The sequence below is a fragment of the Tachyglossus aculeatus genome, chromosome 4 (genome assembly GCF_015852505.1).
Source record: "Tachyglossus aculeatus isolate mTacAcu1 chromosome 4, mTacAcu1.pri, whole genome shotgun sequence".
Taxonomy (NCBI): domain Eukaryota; kingdom Metazoa; phylum Chordata; class Mammalia; order Monotremata; family Tachyglossidae; genus Tachyglossus; species Tachyglossus aculeatus.
The window spans coordinates 65,914,934-65,936,624 of NC_052069.1; the positions used below are offsets into that span (position 1 = coordinate 65,914,934).

The window sequence follows — 21,691 nt, forward strand, 5'->3', positions numbered from 1 at the left end:
ATCAATCATATTTATTGAGCGCTTACTGTGTGCAGAGCACTGTACTAAGCGCTTGGGAAGTCCAAGTTGGCAACATCTAGAGACGGTCCCTACCCAACAGTGGGCTAACAGTCTAGAAGGGGGAGACAGAGAACAAAACCAAACATATTAACAAAATAAAATAGAATAGATATGTACAAGTAAAATAAATAAATAGAGTAATCAATCAATCAATTGTATTTATTGAGTGCTTACTGTGTGCAGAGCACTGTACTAAGCGCTTGGGAAGTCCAAGTTGGCAACATATAGAGACGGTCCCTACCCAACAGTGGGCTTACAGTCTAGAAGGGGGAGACAGAGAACAAAACCAAACATACTAACACAATAAAATAAATAGAATAGATATGTACAAGTAAAATAAATAAATAGAGTAATCAATCAATCAATCATATTTATTGAGCGTTTACTGTGTGCAGAGTACTGTACTAAGCACTTGGGAAGTACAAGTTGGCAACACATAGAGACAGTCCCTACCCAACAGTGGGCTTACAGTCTAGAAGGGGGAGACAGAGAACAAAACCAAACATACTAACACAATAAAATAAATAGAATAGATATGTACAAGTAAAATAAATAAATAGACTAATCAATCAATCAATCAGTCAATCGTATTTATTGAGCACTTACTGTATGCAGAGCACTGTACTAAGCGCTTACAAGTTGGCAACATCTAGAGACGGTCCCTACCCAATAGTGGGCTCACAGTCTAGAAGGGGGAGACAGAGAACAAAACCAAACATACTAACAAAATGAAATAAATATAATAGATATGTACAAGTAAAATAAATAACTAAATAGAGTGATAAATATGTACAAACATATATACATATATACAGGTGCTGTGTGGAAGGGAAGGAGGTAAGGTGGGGGGATGGAGAGGGGGAGGAGGGGGAGATGGATCAATCAATCAATCAATCGTATTTATTGTGCACTTACTGTGTGCAGAGCACTGTACTAAGCGCTTGGGAAGTACAAGCTGGCAACATCTAGAGACGGTCCCTACCCAACAGTGAGCTCACAGTCTAAAAGGGGGAGACAGACAACAAAACCAAACATATTAACAAAATAAAATAAATAGAATAGATATGTACAAGTAAAATAAATAAATAAATAGAGTGATAAATCCATACAAACATATGTACATATATACAGGTGCTGTGGGGAAGGGAAGGAGGTAAGGCGGGGGGGATGGAGAGGGGGAGAAGGGGGAGATGGATCAATCAATCAATCAATCAATCAATCGTATTTACTGAGCACTTACTGTGTGCAGAGCACTGTACTAAGCGCTTGGGAAGTACACGTTGGCAACATATAGAGACAGTCCCTACCCAACAGCGGGCTCACAGTCTAGAAGGGGGAGACAGAGAACAAAACAAAACATATTAACAAAATAAAATAAATAGAATAGATATGTACAAGTAAAATAAATAAATAAATAGAGTAATCAATCAATCAATTGTATTTATTGAGCGCTTACTGTGTGCAGAGCTCTGGTTTTGTTCTCTGTCTTCCCCTTTTAGACTGTGAGCCCACTGTTGGGTAGGGACCGTCTCTATATGTTGCCAATTTGTACTTCCCAAGCGCTTAGTACAGTGCTCTGCACATAGTAAGCACTCAATAAATACGACTGATGATGATGATGATGTACTAAGCGCTTGGGAAGTCCAAGTTGGCAACATGTAGAGACGGTCTCTACCCAACAGTGGGCTCACAGTCTAGAAGGGGGAGACAGAGAACAAAACCAGACATACTAACAAAATAAAATGAATAGAATAGATATGTACAAGTAAGATAAATAAATAGAGTAATAAATCCGTACAAACATATATACATATATACAGGTGCTGTGGGGAAGGGAAGGAGGTAAGGCGGGGGGGATGGAGAGGGGGAGGAGGGGGAGATGGATGCCAACCACTGGAGTTTCTTGGGGAGCAGGGAGGAACCAGAAGGCAGGTGGGCACAGAAAGGAATACAAGGAGGAGGTCGGCGGCCGCGGGGCACAGAGGGATTCCTTCATTCAGTTGTATTTATTGACTGCTTACTGTGAGAGGAATGCTGTACTAAGCGCTTGGGAAAGTACAATTCAGCAATAAAGACAAGCCCTGCCCACAACGAGCTCACAGTTTCCAGCAGGGGAGGCTGACATAAAATAATAATAATAATAATAATACTATATGTTGCCAACTTGTACTTCCCAAGCACTTAGTACAGTGCTCTGCACACAGTAAGCGCTCAATAAATACGACTGATTGATTGATGGTATTTGTTAAGCGCTTACTCTGTGCCGAGCACTGTTCTAAGCGCTGGGGTAGAATCAAGGTAATCAGGTTGTCCCACGTGGGGCTCCCAGTCTCAATCCCCATTTTACAGATGAAGGGACGGAGGCACAGAGAAGTTAAGTGATTTTTTTAAAATGGCATTTATTAAGTGCTTACTGTGTGCAAAGCACTGTTCTAAGCACTGGGGAGGTTACAAGTTGATCAGGTTGTCCCATGGGGGGCTCTCAGTCTCAATCCTTCTAGACTGTGAGCCCGTTGTTGGGTAGGGACCGTCTCTATATGTTGCCAACTTGGACTTCCCAAGCGCTTAGTACAGTGCTCTGCACACAGTAAGCGCTCAATAAATACGATTGAATGAATGAATGAATCCTCATTTTACAGATGAGGGGACGGAGGCACAGAGAAGTTAAGTGATTTGCCCAAAGTCACACAGCAGACAAGTGGTGGAGCTGGGATTAGAACCCATGACCCCTGACTCCCAAGCCTGGGCTGTTTCCACTAAGCCATGTTCAGGCATCAATATAAATAAATAGAATGATATATATCTATAAATATATAGATATTTATATTTATTAATATCTATATATCTATAAATATATAGATATTTATATCTATATAGATCTATAGATCTATAAATATATAGATACATATCTATATATTTATAGATCTATATAGATATATATATATAATGATATGAAGAAGTAGCATGGCTCAATGGAAAAGAGCTCGGGCTTTGGAGTCAGTAGTCATGGGTTCAAATCTTGGCACTGCCAATTGTCAGCTGTGTGACTTTGGGCAAGTCACTTAACTTCTCGGTGCCTCAGTTACCTCATCTGCAAAATGGGGATTAAGAATGTGAGCCCCCCCCCCGTGGGACAACCTGATCACCTTGTAACCTCCCCAGCGCTTAGAACAGTGCTTCGCACATAGTAAGCGCTTAATAAATGCCATCATTATTATTATTATCATTATATACGTAAGTGCTGTGGGGCTGGGAGGGGGGAAGAGCAAAGGGAGCAAGTCAGGGAGACACAGAAGGGAGTGGGAGATGAGGAAAAGTGGGGCTTAGTCTGGGAAGGCCTCTTGGAGGAGATGGACTTTCAGTAAGGCTTTGAATAATAATAATAATGATGTTGATATTTGTTAAGCGCTTACTATGTGCCAAACACTGTTCTAAGCTCTGGGGGAGATACAAGGTAATCAGGTTGTCCCACGTAGGACTCACAGTCTCCATCCCCATTTTACAGATCATCATCATCATCATCATCAATCGTATTTATTGAGCGCTGTTTGCAGAGCACTGTACTAAGCGCTTGGGAAGCACAGATGAGGTAACTGAGGCACAGAAAGGGGAATTGTCTGTCGGATTTGAGGAGGGAAGGCGTTCCAGGCCTCACCTGCTCTGAGCGGAAGCCATGGAGGAGCGGGATGGAGAAGTGGCATTCATTGATTCATTCAGTTGTATTTATTGAGCGCTTACTGTGTGCACAACACTGTACTAAGCGCTTTGGAAGTACAAATCAGCCACACATAGAGACGGTCCCCACCCAACAACGGGCTCACAGTCTAGAAGACAATGGTGTTAAGTGCTTACTACGTGCCAAACACTGTTCTCAGCGCTGGGGTAGATACAAGGTGATCAGGTTGTCCCACATGGGGCTTACAGTTTTCATCCCCATTTTCCAGATGAGGTCACTGAGTCCGAGAGAAGTGAAGTGACTTAATTAATTAATTAATTAATTAATAATGGCATTTGTTAACCACTTACTATGTTCCAAGCACTGCTCTAAGCGCTGGGGTGGATACAAGGTGATCAGGTTGTCCCACGTGGGGCTCACAGTCTTCATCCCCATTTGACAGATGAGGTCACTGAGGCCCAGAGAAGTGAAGTGACTTGACCAAAGTCCCACAACAGACAATAATAATAATAGTAATAATGGCACTTATTAAATGCTTCCTATGTGCCAAGCACTGTTCTAAGCACTGGGGAGGATACAAGGTGATCAGGTTGTCCCACGTGGGGCTCACAGTCTTCATACCCATTTTCCAGATGAGGTAACTAAGGCCCAGAGAAGTGAAGTGACTTCCCCAAGGTCACACAGCAGATAATTATAATAATAATAATAGTATTTGTTAATTCATTCATTCATTCAATCTTATTTAGTGGTTAAACGCTGGGTTGGATACAAGGTGATCAGGTTGTCCCACATGGGGCTCACAGTCTTCATCCCCATTTGACAGATGAGGTCACTGAGGCCCAGAGAAGTGAAGTGACTTGCCCAAAGTCACACAACGGACAATAATAATAATGGCATTTATTAAGTGCTCCCTATGTGCCAAACAGTGGTCTAAGCGTTGGGGAGAATACAAGATGATCAGGTTGTCCCACGTGGGGCTCATGGTCTTCATCCCCATTTTCCAGATGAGGTCACTGAGGCCCAGAGAAGTGAAGTGACTTCCCCAAGGTCACATAGCAGATAATAATAATAATAAAAATAGTATTTGTTAATTCATTAAATCTTATTTATTGGTTAAGCGCTGGGTTGGATACAAGGCGAGGGAGGTTGTCCCATGTGGGGCTCGCAGTCTTCATCCCCATTTGACAGATGAGGTCACTGAGGCCCAGAGAAGTGAAGTGACTTGCCCAAAGTCACACAACAGACAATAATAATAATAATGGCATTTATTAAGTGCTTCCTATGTGCCAAGCACTGTTCTAAGCGCTGGGGAGGCTACAAGGTGATCAGATTGTCCCACGTGAGGTTCACAGTCTTCATCCCCATTTTCCAGATGAGGTAACTCAGGCCCAGAGAAGTGAAGTGACTTCCCCAAGGTCACACAGAAGATAATAATAATAATAATAATAATAATAATAATAATGATAGTATTTGTTCATTCATTCATTCAATCTTATTTATTGGTTAAGCACTGGGTTGGATACAAGGTGATCAGGTTGTCCCACATGGGGCTCACAGTCTTCATCCCCATTTGACAGATGAGGTCACTGAGGCCCAGAGAAGTGAAGTGACTTGCCCAAAGTCACACAGCAGACAAGGGGCAGAGGCGGGATTCGAACCCGCCACCTCTGTCTCCCCAGCCCGCGCTCTTTCCACAGAGCCACGCTGCCCCTGAGGCCTCAGGGCCCTCCCGCTCCCGTCCGGGATTCCGCCCTTCCGTCTTTTAGTCGGGGCCGGCCGTCCGGGCGGCGGCCGGGTGGCGCCCGCGGCGATGACGTCACCCCCCCCGGCCGCCGCGAAAACCCGGAGGCGCGGGGCGGGGGCGCGTGCGCGGAGCGGGGCGGCGTGATGACGTCACGGGCGCGGCGGGGGGCGGGGCCGGGGCCCGACCCGGAAGCCGGCGGGCGGGTGCGCGCGCGCGCGCGCGGAGCTGGGCCCGGCGGACGGGCGGAGCAGTGGACTGAGCGCCTACAGTGTGCACGGCACTGCACTGAGCGCCTGCAGCGTGCACAGCACTGCACTGAGCGCCTGCAGCGTGCACACCACTAGACTAAGCGCCTGCAATGTGCACAGCACTGGGCTAAGCGCCTGCAGTGTGCACAGCACTGGGCTAAGCGCCTGCAGTGTGCACAGCACTGGACTAAGTGCCTGCAGTGTGCAGAGCACTAAACTAAGCGCTTGCATTGTGCATAGCACTGGACTAAGCGCCTATCGTGTGCAGAGCACTGGACTAAGCGCCTACAGTGTGCAGAGCACTGGACTAAGCGCCTACAGTGTGCACAGCACGGGACTAAGCGCCTACATTGTGCAGAGCACTGGACTAAGCGCCTACATTGTGCAGAGCACTGCACTAAGCGTCTACAGTGTGTAGAGCACTGGACTAAGCGCCTACAGTGTGCACAGCACTGGACTAAGCGCTTGCAGTGTGCACAGCACTAGGCTAAGCGCTTGCAGTGTGCAGAGCACTAGACTAAGCGCCTGCATTGTGCATAGCACTGGACTAAGCTCCTGCATTGTGCACAGCACTGGACTAAGCGCCTGCATTGTGCACAGCACCGGACTAAGCGCCTACATTGTGCACAGCACCGGACTAAGCGCCTACAGTGTGCACAGCACCGGACTAAGCGCCTACAGTGTGCACAGCACCGGACTAAGCGCCTACATTGTGCAGAGCACCGGACTAAGCGCCTACATTGTGCAGAGCACCGGACTAAGCGCCTGCAGTGTGCAGAGCACCGGACTAAGCGCCTGCAGCGTGCAGAGCTCTGGACTAAGCGCCTGCAGTGTGCAAAGCACTGGACTAAGCGCTTAGCCGCGGCCTGGGTTCTCCGCCCTGCCCCGCCACCCTCCACTCATTCGATCGTATCTATTGAGCGCTGACTGTGTGCAAAGCGCTGCACTAAGCGCTTGGGAGAGGACAGTTCGGCAGCTGAGACGGTCCGTCGTATGCTGTGTGACCTTGGGTAAGTCCCTTTGCTTCTCTGGGCCTCAGCGACCTCGTAATGGTATTTGTTAAGCGCTTGCTGTACACTCATAATAATAATAATGGCATTTATTAAGTGCTTACTATGTGCAAAGCACTGTTCATTCAGTCGTGTTTGTTGAGCACTTGCAGTGTGCAGAGCACTGGACTAAGCGCTTACAGTGTGCAGAGCACTGGACTAAGTGCTTACAGTGTGCAGAGCACTGGACTAAGCGCTTACAGTATACAGAGCACTGGACTAAGCGCTTACAGTGTGCAGAGCACTGGACTGAGCGCTTACAGTGTGCAGAGCACTGGACTAAACGCTTGGAAAGTACAATTTGGTGACAGACATTCATTCATTTATTTAATCATGTTTATTGGGCGCTTACTGTGTAGAGAGCACTGGACTGAGCGCTTGGAAAGTACAAGTCAGCAACAGATAGTGACAGTAAATGATTCTGTCATTCAATCGTATTTATTGAGCGCTTACAGTGTGCAGAGCACTGCACTGAGCGCTTGGAAAGTACAGTTTGGTAACATAGAAACAGTCATTCATTCATTTATTCAATCGTGTTTATTGGGCGCTTACTGTGTGCACAGCACTGGGCTGAGCGCTTGGAAAGTACAGGTCAGCGACAGATAATAATAAATGATTCATTCAATCGTACTGAGCGCTTACAGTGTGCAGAGCACTGCACTAAGCGCTTGGAAAGTACAATTCGGTAACAGAGACAATCATTCATTTATTTAAACATGTTTATTGGGCGCTTACTGTGTGCAGAGCACTGGACTGAGCGCTTGGAAAGTACAGGTCAGCAACAGATAACAATAATAAATGATTCATTCCATCGTATTTATTGAGCGCTTACAGTGTGCAGAGCTCTGCACTAAGCGCTTGGAAAGTACAGTTCGGTAACAGAGGCAATCATTCATTTATTTAAACATGTTTATTGGGCGCTTACTGTGTGCAGAGCACTGAACTGAGCGCTTGGAAAGTACAAGTCAGCAACAGATAGTGACAATAAATGATTCATTCATTCAATCGTATTTATTGAGCGCTTACAGTGTGCAGAGCACTGCACTAAGCGCTTGGAAAGTACAATTTGTTAACAGAGACAGTCGTTCATTCATTTATTTAATCACGTTTACAATGCTATGTGCCAAGCACTGTTCCAAGCACCTGTTCGTTCGTTCAGTCGTATTTGTTAAGCGCGCCCTGCGTGCGGAGCACTGTACTAAGTGCTTGGAAAAGTATAAAAGAGCAATAAAGGGTGACAGGGTCTGCCCACAGTGGCCACATTTGTAAAACAGGGATTGAGACTATGGGACCCAAGGGGGACAGAGACTGTGTCCAACCCGATTTGCTTGTGATGTGACCCTGGGCAAGTCACTTCACTTCTCTGTGCCTCTTTTTCCTCAACTGTAAAATGGGGATACCTGTTCTCCCTCCTTCTTAGACTGTGAGCCCTAGGCGGAGCAGGGACTGCGTCTGATCTAATTAACTTTTATCCACTCTAGTGCTTATTGCAGTGCCGGGCTCATAGTAAGCACTTAATAAATACCATCAGTAGTATTCTTCTTATTATTACTATTATTATTATATTTGTAAAGCGTTTCCTTTGTGCCAAGCACTATTCTAAATGCTAAGGTAGGTACAAGTTAATTAGATCAGACATGGTCCCTGTCCCACAAAGGGCTCACGGTCCCTCCTCTCAAGTGCTACTCCAGCCACCTGTGCTTCTGACCCCATTCCCTCTTATCTCATAAAATCTCTCGCCCCTTCCCTCCTCCCCTCCTTAACTTCCATCTTCAACCACTCACTCTCCACTGGTTCCTTCCCCTCTGCCTTCAAACATGCCCACGTCTCCCCCATCCTAAAAAAACCCTCTCTTGACCCCACCTCCCCTTCTAGTTATCGCCTTATCTCCCTCCTACCATTCCTTTCCAAACTCCTTGAACGAGTCGTCTACACCTGCTGCCTCAAATTTCTCAACGCCAACTCTCTCCTCGACCCCCTCCAGTCTGGCTTCCGTCCCCTACACTCCACCGTAACTGCCCTCTCAGAGGTCACCAGTGACCTCCTTCTTGCCAAATCCAACAGCACCTACTCTATCCTAATCCTCCTCGACCTCTCAGCTGCCTTCGACACTGTGGACCAGCCCCTTCTCCTCAACACGTTATCCAACCTTGGCTTCACAGACTCCGTCCTCTCCTGGTTCTCCTCTTATCTCTTTGGCTGTTCATTCTCAGTCTCCTTTGCGGGCTTCTCCTCCCCCTCCCCATCCCCTTACTGTAGGGGTTCCTCAAGGGTCAGTTCTCGGTCTCCTTCTGTTCTCTATCTACACTCACTCCTTTGGTGAAGTAATTTGCTCCCACGGCTTCAATTATTATCTCTACACTGATGACACCCAAACCTACATCTCCGCCCCTGCTCTCTGTCCCTCCCTTCAGGCTCGTGGGCTTCTCCTGCCTTCAGGACATCTCCGTCTGGATGTCTGCCCACCATCTAAAACTTAATATGTCCAAGACTGAACTCCTTATGTTCCCCCCCAAACCCTGCCCTCTCCCTGACTTTCCCATCACTGTAGACGGCACTACCATCCTTCCCATCTCACAAGCTCACAACCTTGGTGTCATCCTCGACCCTGCACTCTCGTTCACCCCTCACATCCAAGCCGTCACCAAAACCTGCCGGTCTCACCTCTGCAACATTGCCAAGATCCGCCCTTTCCTCTCCATCCATACTGCTACCCTACTGGCTCAATCTCTCATCCTATCCTGACTGGATTACTGCATCAGCCTCCTTTCTGATCTCCCATCCTCCTGTCTCTCCCAACTTCAGTCTATACTTCACGCTGCTGCCTGGATCATCTTTGTGCAGAAACGCTCTGGGCATGTTACTTCCCTCCTCAGAAATCTCCAGTGACTGCCAGTCAACCTACGCATCAGGCAGAAACTCACTCTTGGCTTCAAAGCTCTCCATCACGTTGCCCCCTCCTACATCACCTTCCTTCTCTTCTTCTCCTGCCCAGCCCGCGCACTCCGCTCCCCTGCTGCTAACCTCCTCACAGTGCCTCATTCTCACCTGTCCCGCCATCGACCCCCAGCCCACATCTGTCCCCTGGCCTGGAATGCCCTCCCTCCGCACATCCGCCAAGCTAGCTCTCTTCCTCCCTTCAAAGCCCTACTGACAGCTCACCTCCTTCAGGAGGCCTTCCCAGACTGAGCCCCCTTTTTCCTCTCTTCCTCCCCATCCCCCCACCCTACCTTCTTCCCCTCCCCACAGCACCTGTATATATGTTTGTACAGATTTGTTACTCTATTTATTTTACTTGTACATATTTACTATTCTATTTATTTTGTTACTGATGTGCGTATAGCTATAATTCTATTTGTTCTGACGATTTTGATACCCGCTACATGTTTTGTTTTGTTGTCTGTCTCCCCCTTCTAGACTTTGAGCCCATTGTTGGGTAGGGACCGTCTCTATATGTTGCCGACTTGTACTTCCCAAGGGCTTAGTACAGTGCTCTGCACACAGTAAGCGCTCAATAAATACGATTGAATGAATGAATGAGGGAGAATGGGTGTCCCCATTATAAGTAAAGGAAACTGAGGCACAGAGAAGGGAAGTGACTTGCCCATGGTCACACCACAAGCAGTTGGTAGAGCTGGGATTAGTGAGCCCGCTGTTGGGTAGGGACCGTCTCTATATGTTGCCAACTTGTACTTCCCAAGCGCTTAGTACAGTGTTCTGCACACAGTAAGCGCTCAATAAATATGATTGAATGAATGAATGGTCCTTCTCACTCCCAGACCAGTGCTCTCTCCATTAGGCCATGCTGCTTCTCATTCTGTTTTTTTGTGGGTTTTTTTTTTAATCCAGCACTGTTTGAGTGCTGGGCTAGGTATGAGTTAATCAAATCGGACGCGGTCCCTATCCCACATGCGGCTCACAGTCTAAGAAGGAGGGAGAATCAGTACTAGATCCCCATTTCACACTTGAAGAAACTGAGGCATGAAGCAGTTAAGTGACTTGCCTAAGGTCTCTCAGCAAGCAGTTGGCAGAGCTGGGATGAGTCTCTTGATATAAGCTGTGTGACTTCGGGGAAGTCACCTAATAATAATATTAATGGCATTTGTTAAGTGCTTACTATGTGCAAAGCACTGTTCTAAGCACTGGGGGGGATACAAGGTGATCAGGTTGTCCCACGTGGTGCTCATAGTCTTCATCCTCATTTTACAGATGAGGGAACTGAGGCTTAAATAATCAATTAATCAATCAATCGTATTGAGCACTTACTGTGTGCAGAGCACTGTACTAAGCACTTGGGAAGTACAAGTTGGCAACATTATAGAGACGGTCCCTACCCAACAGTGGGCTCACAGTCTAGAAGGGGGAGACAGAGAACAAAACAAACATATTAACAAAATAAAATAAATAGAATAGATATGTACAAGTAAAATGAATAAATAAATAGAGTAATAAATATGTACAAACATATGTACAGGTGCTGTGGGGAAGGGAAGGAGGTAAGGTGAGGGGGGAGAAGAAGGAGGGGGCTCAGTCTGGGAAGGCCTCCTGGAAGAGGTGAGCTCTCAGTAGGGCCTTGAAGTGACTTGCCCAAGGTCACACAGCAGACATGAGGCAGAGCTGGGATTAGAACCCATGACTTCTGATTCCCAAGCCCGGGCTTTTTCCACTGAGCCACACTGCTTCTCTAGGAGCAGCACCTAACTTCTCTGTGCCTCAGTTCCCTCATCTGTAAAATGGGGATAAAGATTGTGAGCCCCACGTGGGACAACCTGATCACCCTGTATCCCCCCAGCTCTTAGAACCATGCTTGGCACATAGTAAGCGCTTAACAAATGCCATCATTATTATTATTCCCAGACCCATGCGTTTTCCCCTAGGCCAGGCTGCTTTTCTGAATTCCGTTCTTGAATCAGCCCAACCCTGAAATGAGGAGCATGCCCCTTCATCCTCAAACAGACTCTTGCTTGTCTTCCCTTTGAAATTTTGTTTTTGTCATCCTCCGCTTCATACGCTACCGTGAGGTGTTAAACGCATTATTAGCCTTGATCTTATGACCTTATCTCGGCTCTGGCTTACATCGAAAAAATTGCTGGCTTCTTATTCACTTTAAACCACGTTGTTTTGCAGGCCGCGTTTGGATGCAACGAGGTGAAAGTCAAGGATTGAAGCCGGTTTCCATTTCTGACTCCCTCGACCCACGTATGAAGGTCCTCGTTGCGAAATCGCAGGTCTGCAATGAAGAATAGGAGAAAGGTCCCTGCAAATCTCGATGAGAAGATCCGCCTCGGTCAACGTAAAGATTCTTCAGATGGCCGCCTTCTTGTAGGTCAGGATCAAACTGCTGTTACTCATCCTGCAGAAGAGTCTACCCCCGAGGATCCCAAGTATTGTCAAGAGTGCCCACCTTCACCCGATCAAAGAAAACTGCTCAGTTCCCTGCAGTATAATAAAAATTTACTCAAGTACTTAAATGATGATAGACAGAAGCAACCATCCTTCTGTGACTTACTAATAATAGTAGAAGGAAAAGAATTCAGCGCCCATAAAGTCGTCGTTGCTGTTGGCAGTAGTTATTTTCACGCCTGCTTGAGTAAAAATCCGAGCACGGATGTTGTCACCGTGGATCACGTAACACATTCGGTTTTTCAGCATCTGCTTGAGTTCCTGTACACCTCGGAATTTTTTGTGTATAAGAATGAAATCCCCTTAGTGTTAGAAGCCGCCAAGTTTCTGGACATCATCGATGCGGTTAAAGTATTAAATAACGAGCACACCTCCAGTTTTCAATCAGAAGAAGTAACTGAAAAGTTATCGCCGACGGAAACTGTAAACGAATTGACTAGCAAGCTGTCAAGCAGTCATCAGTGCCAATTTTGCAGCAGAAATTTCTGTTACAAGAAGTCCTTAGAGAACCATTTAGCCAAAACTCACAGATCCCTCTCTTTTGGGAAAAAACATGGGTTAAAAATGCTTGAGAGAGGCTTTTCGTCAAGAAGGTCCACAAGAAATCGGAAGTGCCCCGTGAAATTTGATAATAGCGATGACGAAAGCGGAGACGTCTCGGACAGTTTGGAGAGAATCAATTCTGACAAGGAGAAATCTGATAAAAATGACTCTGAGGATCTTGGGAGCGAGATTAACGTGGATGAAGATGGACATGAGGAGGAAATATCGGATGACTACTCCGAAACTGAAGAGCAGAGTGAAAAGGAGCACATCGGTGCAGAAGAAGAGCCTGAGATTGCTGATTCTGTTGGAAACATTCCTGAAGGATTAACTCCAATTGTCGTTCAGAGCAGTAACAAAAAAATCCTGCAGTGCCCTAAGTGTGGCAAAACATTTGATCGAACAGGTGAGAAAAAGCAAATTGTCTTAAAACGCTTTTCTGGCTTACTGTTTTGAGGATGGTGATGTGATAATTAGGTTAAGGTATCGAAATCAACTTTTTAAACATGTGCTTAAGCATATTTTGTTAGGAGGAAAAAGTGAAATGTATACTGTACTCCTTTCAATATTCTGTAATTCCTAAATTCATTTCGGACTTCAGTTTTGAGGAAATTATGCATGTTTCTTTTCCCTCTTACCTCCTGCATCAAATATGCTTTGACTTCCTTTGGATGGAAAATATTGAAGATATTCAAAAATAGTATTCTAGAAAAGTTGAAACCCGACAAGATGAAAGTTGCTTCTTTTTACCCAGTGTTGGACAGGAGTTAGCTAAGTAATGGGTGTTGGAATTTTTAGTTTGTATCATTTAAGAAGTGTGGTAGCCTTTCATCAATTATTTTGTATTTCTGCTACTTATACTCCAAATTTTATTCCACTGGCATTTTCACTTTGGTCTAGTTGTCATATTTTTGTTTTTCTGTCACCTAATTGCGGGTGAAGCTCCTTAAGGGCATGGGTCAACTGAATCGTATTTCTGAGTGCTAACTGTGTGCAAAGCACTTGAGTCGATCCTATTTGTAGTCGTCTGTTGCAATTCCCCAATTACCTAGAACAGTGCTCCTTTTAAAGTAAGTGACCAATAGTACTGCTGCTGATGGAACTATGGTAAACATCTAATAATAATTATGATATTTGTTAAGCGCTTATTATGTGCCAAGCACTGTACTAAACGCCGGGGTGGATACAAGCAAATTGGGTTAGGCCCAGTCGCCGTCCCACATGGGGCTCACATGCTTCACCCCCATTTTACAGATGAGGTAACTGAGGCCCAGAGAAGTGAAGCGACTTGCCCAAGCTCACACAGTAGACGAGTGGCAGAGCTGAGATTCGAACTCATGACCTTCTGACTCTCGGGCCCATGCTCTGTCCACTACTCCACGCTGCTGCTCACGTCTGTCGGTCAGCCGCATTTATTAGCATGTCCTCAGTACTCTGTGTACAGGGAAGATATGAGCCCTCCCCTTGATAAAGTGGAAGAGGTGGAATAATGCAGATAATAAACGTACATGACAGAAACTTAAAATTGCAAGTGAAAGTCACAGGGGCCTGAACGTAAATGTTGAGTTACTGGGGAAGAGGGAGGAACAGAAAACCAGGACTTCCGGTGATAATTGGATTTTAGTAGTTCAAATTTTTGAGAAACTTTTTCCTTTTTTCTTAGTAAGAGTATTTCTCCCACTGCACTGTGTGTACCCATTTTCATTCAATTGTATTCATTAAACGCTTACTGTGTGCAGAGCACCGTACTAAGCACTTGGGAGAGTACAATAGAAAAATAAATTCATTCAATCGTATTTATTGAGTGCTTACTGTGTGCAGAGCACTGTACTAAGTGCTTCGGAAGTATGTCGCAACATATAGAGATGGTCGCTACCCAACAACGGGCTCACAGTCTAGTAGGGGGAGAGACACATTCCCTGCCCACAGCGAGTTTACAGTCCTAGCCCAGTGTCATGTGGTGTCAGTTGCACTACGCTCACCTCCCCACTCCTACTTCAATCAATCAATCAATCAATCGTATTTATTGAGTGCTTATTGTGTGCAGAGCACTGTACTAAGCGCTTGGGAAGTACAAGTTGGCAACATATAGAGACAGTCCCTACCCAACAGTGGGCACCTAAGGAACGAAGACTGGGGTTTGGGGAGTAGCTGTAATAATAATCAGGGTAATTATGGAACTTGTTAAGCACTTACTATGGGCCAGGCACTTTTCTAAGCGCTCGGGTAGATACAAGTTAAGCAGGTTGGATAAAGTTCCTGACCCACATGGGGCTCACACTCCTAATCCCCTTCCTACAGGTGAGGAAACTGAGGCCCAGAGAATAATAATAATAAAATGATGATGATGGCATTTATTAAGTGCTAACTATGTGCAAAGCACTGTTCTAAGCGCTGGGGAGATTACAAGGTGATCAGGTTGTCCCTTGTGGGGCTCACAGTCTTAATCCCCATTTTACAGATGAGGGAACTGAGGCCCAGAGAAGTTAAATGACTTGCCCAAAGTCACACAGCTGACAAGATTGTAAGGTCCTTGGCGAGAGAAGAAGAGCCAACGATTGAAGCTGAAAACCAGACTGTAAGAGCTCATTGTAGGCACAGAATGTATCCATTTATTATTACATTGCACTCTCCCAAGTGCTTAGTACATCTCTCTGCACACAGTAAGCGCTCAGTAATTATGACTGAATGAGGGGGGCGAACCCGCTGTGTATCTGCCGGTGAAGTTGGCGGGAGAAGGAAGTGCTCAGCCGTGTCGGAAGATGGTGGAGAGGGCAAGGAGGAGTAGGACGGATTAGAGCCCATTGTATTTGGCTAGGAGTTAAGGCATCGGCGACCTTGGGCGGCACAGTCCCCGTGGAGTGAAGGTGGGGAAGACCTGACTATAGCGGGTTAGGATAACCTAATAATTGTGGTACATATTTATTACTCTATTTATTTATTTATTTTACTTGTACATATCTACTCTATTTTATTTTGTTAGTATGTTTGGTTTTGTTCTCTGTCTCCCCCTTTTAGACTGCGAGCCCACTGTTGGGCAGGGACCGTCTCTATATGTTGCCAATTTGTACTTCCCAAGCGCTTAGTACAGTGCTCTGCACACAGTAAGTGCTCAATAAATACGATTGATGATGACGATGATGTGTCATCCCCTCATCCCCCTGGCCTGGAATGCCCTCCCTCCCGACATCCACCAAGTTAGCTCTCTTCCTCCCTTCAAGGCCCTACTGAGAGCTCACCTCCTCCAGGAGGCCTTCCCAGACTGAGCCCCCACTTTTCCCTTCCCCTCGTCCCCCTCTCCATCCCCCTGCCTTGCCTCCTTCCCTTCCCCACAGCACCTGTATGTATGTATATATGTTTTGTACATATTTATTACTGTATTTATTTTACTTGTACATATCTATTCTATTTATTTTATTTTGTTAATATGTTTTGTTTTGTTCTGTGTCTCCCCCTTCTAGACTGTGAGCCCACTGTTGGGTAGGGACTGTCTCTATATGTTGCCAACTTGTACTTCCCAAGCGCTTAGTACAGTGCTCTGCACACAGTAAGCGCTCAATAAATACGATTGATTGATTGATTGGTATGTATTAAGTGCCTATTATGTGCCATGCACAGTACGAAGCACTAGGGTAAGTACGCCTCCTCTGCCGTTACTGACGGTGCTACAGGGAATGATGAGAATTCAGTGGTCTCATCCACTTTATGTTCAGTCTATGTTTCCACACTCCTCAAGAACCTCTACCAGTTGCCCATCCACCTGCACATCAAACAGGTTTAAAGCAGTCAATCACCTTGCCCCCTCCTACCTCACCTCGCTACTCTCCTATTACGACCCAGCCCACACACTTCACTCCTCTAAAGCCAGCGTACTCACTATACCTCAATCTCGTGTATCTCGCCCACGTCCTGCCTTTGGCCTGGAATGCCTTTCCTCTTCGTATCCGACAATTATTCTTCCCACCTTCAAAGTCTTATTGACGGCCCATTTCCTCCAGAGGCCTTCCCTGAGCAAGCCTTCATTTCCTCTTTTCCCGCTCCCTTCTGTGTCACCCTGACCTGCTTCCTTCATTTACCACCTCCAACCCTGCAGCACTTACATAACTATCCATAATTTATGTATATTCGTGTCTGTTTCCCCCTCTAGACTGCAAACTTGTTGTGGGCAGAGGTTATGTGTGTTATATTGTTGTGCTGTACTCTCCCAAGAGGCATAGAAGAATAACAGCATGGCCTAGTAGATAGAGCATGGACGTAGGAGTCGAAGGTCACGGGTTCCGATACCGACTCCACCCCTCCTCGTCTGTGTGACCTTGGGCAAGTCACTTTTCTGGGCCTCGGTGATCTCATCTGTAAAGTGGGGATTGAGATGTGAGCCCCTTGTGGGACGTTGATTGTGTCCAACCGATTAGCTTGTACCCACCCCCGCGTTCAGAACTGCATGGCATCCCAAGCACGTAGTACAGTGCTCTGCACACAGTAAGCACTCAGTAAATACGACTGATTGACTGATTGATCTAATACAACTGGGTTTCCCTTGAATGGAAAATTCTCCGTTAAGATGACTGACTTGAGGAATTTACTCCCTGGCGACACTTTTATACCTAAAGAGTTCCTCACAATGTGGAATTCAGTGGGGGTTAGGCCATGCAGAGAAGTCATCATTCAGTTCCTCCTCCATAAATATATATGAGAGTTCAGACTTGCTGGGAAGTTTTAGCGTTAGTCAATCGTATTTATTGAGCGCTTACTGTGTGCAGAGCACTGTACTAAGCTCTTGGGAGAGGACAGTATAACAGTATAACAGACACATTCAATGCCTACTGTGAGCTTACAGGCCAGTGGTGGGTGGCATTCATAATCAACATCATCATCATTATTGTCAGTATTTATTGAGCACCTGCTGGGAGTGCAGAGCATTGTACGATTGAATGAATGAATGAATGAATGCTAGGCAGTTAGGAACACTCATTAGAAGTAGATGGTATACTCCCTGCCCAAGAGAAGTTCAGTGTAGGATGGGCAAGTCAGGCAGACACAAATACCAAGCCTAAAATAACAGCAAGAGTCAAACCATGGATGCAACTGATAAAGCGACAAAAATAGCCCAAAATGAACGTCAGTGAAATAAGAAAACATGTCTAGACAGATGCTAGGGCAGCTGATGGGATGACATCCCTCTGCTGTCATTTGCTCATCCCCTAATGAGCGGATTCCGGAATGCATCACAACCCTCTGCTCTGCACACAGTAAACGCTCAGTAAATACGATTGAATTGAATCAATGAAACCTGCCGGCTTAGAGATGACGTATCTTTGCATATTGCTGTAATATATACTTTCCCAAGCGCTTAGTATGGTGCTGTGCCCACAGTAATCACTTAATAAATGCTACGGATCAGTTGATATGCATAACAAGGAGTTGTGCTCTACTAATGCTGAACCAGAATGGACCTCTAGGGTTCATCCAGGTCAACACAGTCCCCCTTTCCAGCAAGTGTGACTGGAAGAGAGTTTTCTAGAACATAGCTGCTAACTCTGTTAATAATAATAATAATAATAATAATAATGGTATTAAGCATTTACTATGTGCCAAGCACTGTTCCAAGTGCTAGGGTAGATACAAGGTATTCAGGTTGTTCCACATGGGCTCACAGTCTTAATCCCCATTTTACAGATGAGGTAACAGGCCCAGAGAAGTTATGTGACTTGCCCAAAGTCACACAGCAGACAAGTGGCAGAGGCGGGATTAGAACCCATGACCTCTGACTCCCAAGCCCGGGCTCTTTCCACTAAGCCACCCTGCTTCTCTGTTCATTCATTCATTCATTCAATCGTATTTATTGAACTATACTGTCATACTATACTCTCCCAAGTACTTAGTGTAGTGCTCTGCTCAGAGTAAGCGCTCAGTAAATACAAATACCATTGATTGATTCTAGCCATTCTGTTAACTAAATATCTCTTTTCCCCTTTCTCCTCCCATCTGTTTTGTCCCAGCCAATCACTGTCTCACATGTTTCATTCTTCTCAAGCCAACCAACTCATTGTGTATCATTCTCCTATCACTGACCTCTTGCTGATGTCCACCTTGATGCCTGGACCTTCCTCGTATCTCTCCCAAAATACTGGTGCACTTTCCATCTTCAAAACCCCTCTGAAATCTTACCTCCTCCAGGATGCTCACCTGATTAATCTGGCTTCTCCCCACCCTATTTTCTCTCCCTTCTGAGTCGCCTAGGTGCTGGAGTTTATACTCCCTAGACCCTTTGATATTCACCCATTCCCACCCCCCAGAGCACTTATGTCCAGATCTCTAGTCTCTGCTGCTTTCCCTAATGTAAGTTACTTTAGTTACCAGACTGTAAGCTCCTTGAGGACAAGGATTATGTCAGTAATTCTATTGTACTCTCCCAAGCACTTTGCATAGTGCACCACACGCAGTCTTGTCTTAGGCTGTCGAGTCATCTCTGGCCCATAGCGACTCCATGGACACATCTCTCCCAGAACGCCGCACTTCCATCTATAATCGTTCTGGTCGTATATCCATAGGGTTTTCTTGGTAAAAAATATGGAAGTGGTTTACCATTGCCTCCTAACAGTAAACTTGAGCCTCTGCCCTCGACTCTCTCCCATCTAGCTTAGAACAGTGCTTTGCACATAGTAAGCACTTAGTAAATGCCATTATTATGATTATTATTATTATTATTATTATCTCGCTGATGCCCAGCCCAGGGGATCTTGACTTGTGGCAGATTGCCTGCCACTTGCTAGCCACTGGCCAACCGAGAAATGGAATGGATAGGCCTCTGCTTGACTCTCCCTCCCGTAGTCGAGACTAGTAGAGTCCTGGAAACTCTCCTGGTAGGATCCTGAGAGGGTCTATGTGCAGTAATTGCTTAGTAAATACTAGTGACTGATTGATATAGAAGCAGTCAATCAATCAAAGTAGTCACTCATTGAGCGCTTACTATGTGCAGAACACTGTACTAAGCACTTGGGAGAATACAGCATAACAATCCAGAGACACAGTCCCTGCCCACAATGAGCTTACAGTCTAGAGGACTTTACTATTTCCTCCTCAGTAGTTTATTTTAATTATTTTAATGTCTGTTTATTTTAATTATTTTAATGTCTGTCTCCCCTGTAGAGTGTAATCTCCTTGTGAGCAGGGACATCTGTCCACATGTTTTGTTTTGTTGTCCGTCGCCCCCTTCTAGACTGTGAGCCTGTTGTTGGGTAGAGACCGTCTCTATCTGTTGCCGACTTGTATTAACCAAGCGCTTAGTACAGTGCTCTGCGTACACTAAGCGATCAATAAATACAATTGAGTGAATGAATGTCTACTAACTCTGTCATATTGTAGTTTCCCAAACATTTAGTACAGTGCTCTGCAGACAGTAAGAGCTCAATAAATTTCATTGGACTTGGAGACAGTGACTCAGCTGATGTATGTGTGTATGTATGAATATACATCTTTCTATATAGTCAAAATGTCCATTTTCAAAACTGACCAACCTGACTGTTCTTATGTGTACTGGAAAAAGATGGCTGCGTTAACATACAGTTCAGCAATTGAGTGATGACTGCACTTACCACCATCTGGAGATTTCTCTACTTGGGGTTCTGTTAACTAATTTCATATGATTTTTGCCTTCATACCTTGTATCTGATTTCTCTGCTACTTCATGGGCTTTTGTTTTTCAGATGATAGTCATTTATAATATTCATTCATTCAGTCGTATTTATTGAGCACTTCCTGGGTGCAGAGCACTGTACTAAGTGCTTGGGAAGTACAATTCAGCAACAAATAGAGACAATCCCTGCCCATAACAGGCTCACAGTCTAGAAATATATCCTGGATATTTTCCTTTGACCTTCCTTGTGTTCAATAGCCATCCACCGTGATTTCTTATTGCAAGCTCATTGATAACCTTTTGTCTTCAGTCAGATGATTAGTCAATCAGTTGTATTTATTGGGCACTTAGGTGTTCTAAGCACTTGGAAGAATACAGTATAGCAATATAACAGACACATTCCCTGCCTACAATGAGCTTACAGTCTAGAGGGGAAGACAGGCATTAGTGCAAATAAATATATAAATTACAGATATGTACTTCAGTGCTTTGGTGCTGGGAGTGGGGAATGAATAAAGGGAGCAAGTCAGGGAGACGCAGAAGGGAATAGGATAAAAGGAAAAGAGGACTTAGGGAAGGCCTTATCACCAGATTTCCTCATGTATCTAAATTGTGATCAACAGGGCTTTTGATACCTTTCCTTGTTCACCTGGCTAGATGTGAACCTGCTTGTTTCTGCTTGCATTTCATCTTTAGGATTTAAAGCTAGGTGGTTTACTCTGTAAAAGAGTCAATTGTCTCACACCCCAAAGGAATATTTGGATTTTTACGCAATGTCTTTCATTTATTGGAAAGCTATGCTGGAGTGTTGATTTTTCAAAAGAAGAGCAGCCTTGACCAGAAGGGGAAGGCCAACTAAAAAATATCATACTGAAATTCACCTTAAGAAACTATGGAAGGAGTGCTTCCCCAAGGCCCCAAGTTAAGGGAATATTGAATCGAGTTTCTAAGTTTTAATTTTTTTTTGTTCACTATCTGTGATTTCTTGCAACGTTTGGCAGGGATGCTGAGTTTTCAAACAAGAACAGCCTTAACCAGAAAGGCGAAGAAATTCTCTTCTCTTGACGCCGACTGACAGACGTGAATGAATGCTTTGTTCTTTTGTCTTCCAAAGAGAGTTTGAGGGCTTAAGACTGTTATGAATAGCAGCTTCTGGGATAAAGAGTTAAGATTCATATTAATAATACATTTTTTAAAGAAAGGCTCTTGCTGAAAAGTGCTTTTGATGAGGAAAAAAAAATAAAGTTCAAGTTCCTAGTAAGGACTAAGAGACTCCGATATCTTATTCTTTTGAATGGTGATATAAAAGAAACCTGAACTCATAAAACCAGT

At 45.0% G+C, this 21,691-nt stretch overlaps 1 protein-coding gene across 2 annotated transcripts in view; it reads left to right on the top strand.

Moving 5' to 3' along the window:
• The first annotated feature begins 6,700 nt into the window (after positions 1-6,700).
• ZBTB41 (zinc finger and BTB domain containing 41) overlaps positions 6,701-21,691 on the top strand; it is a 55,332-nt gene continuing 40,341 nt past the window's right edge. For both annotated transcript variants that reach the window (XR_005450363.1, XM_038745089.1), the window contains exons 1-2: positions 6,701-6,738; positions 11,905-13,129. Coding sequence is in view for 1 of the 2 variants with exons in the window: in XM_038745089.1 (XP_038601017.1) it covers positions 12,013-13,129 (1,117 nt within the window). In the remaining variant the exon portion in view is untranslated. The remainder of the gene's footprint in view (positions 6,739-11,904; positions 13,130-21,691) is intronic.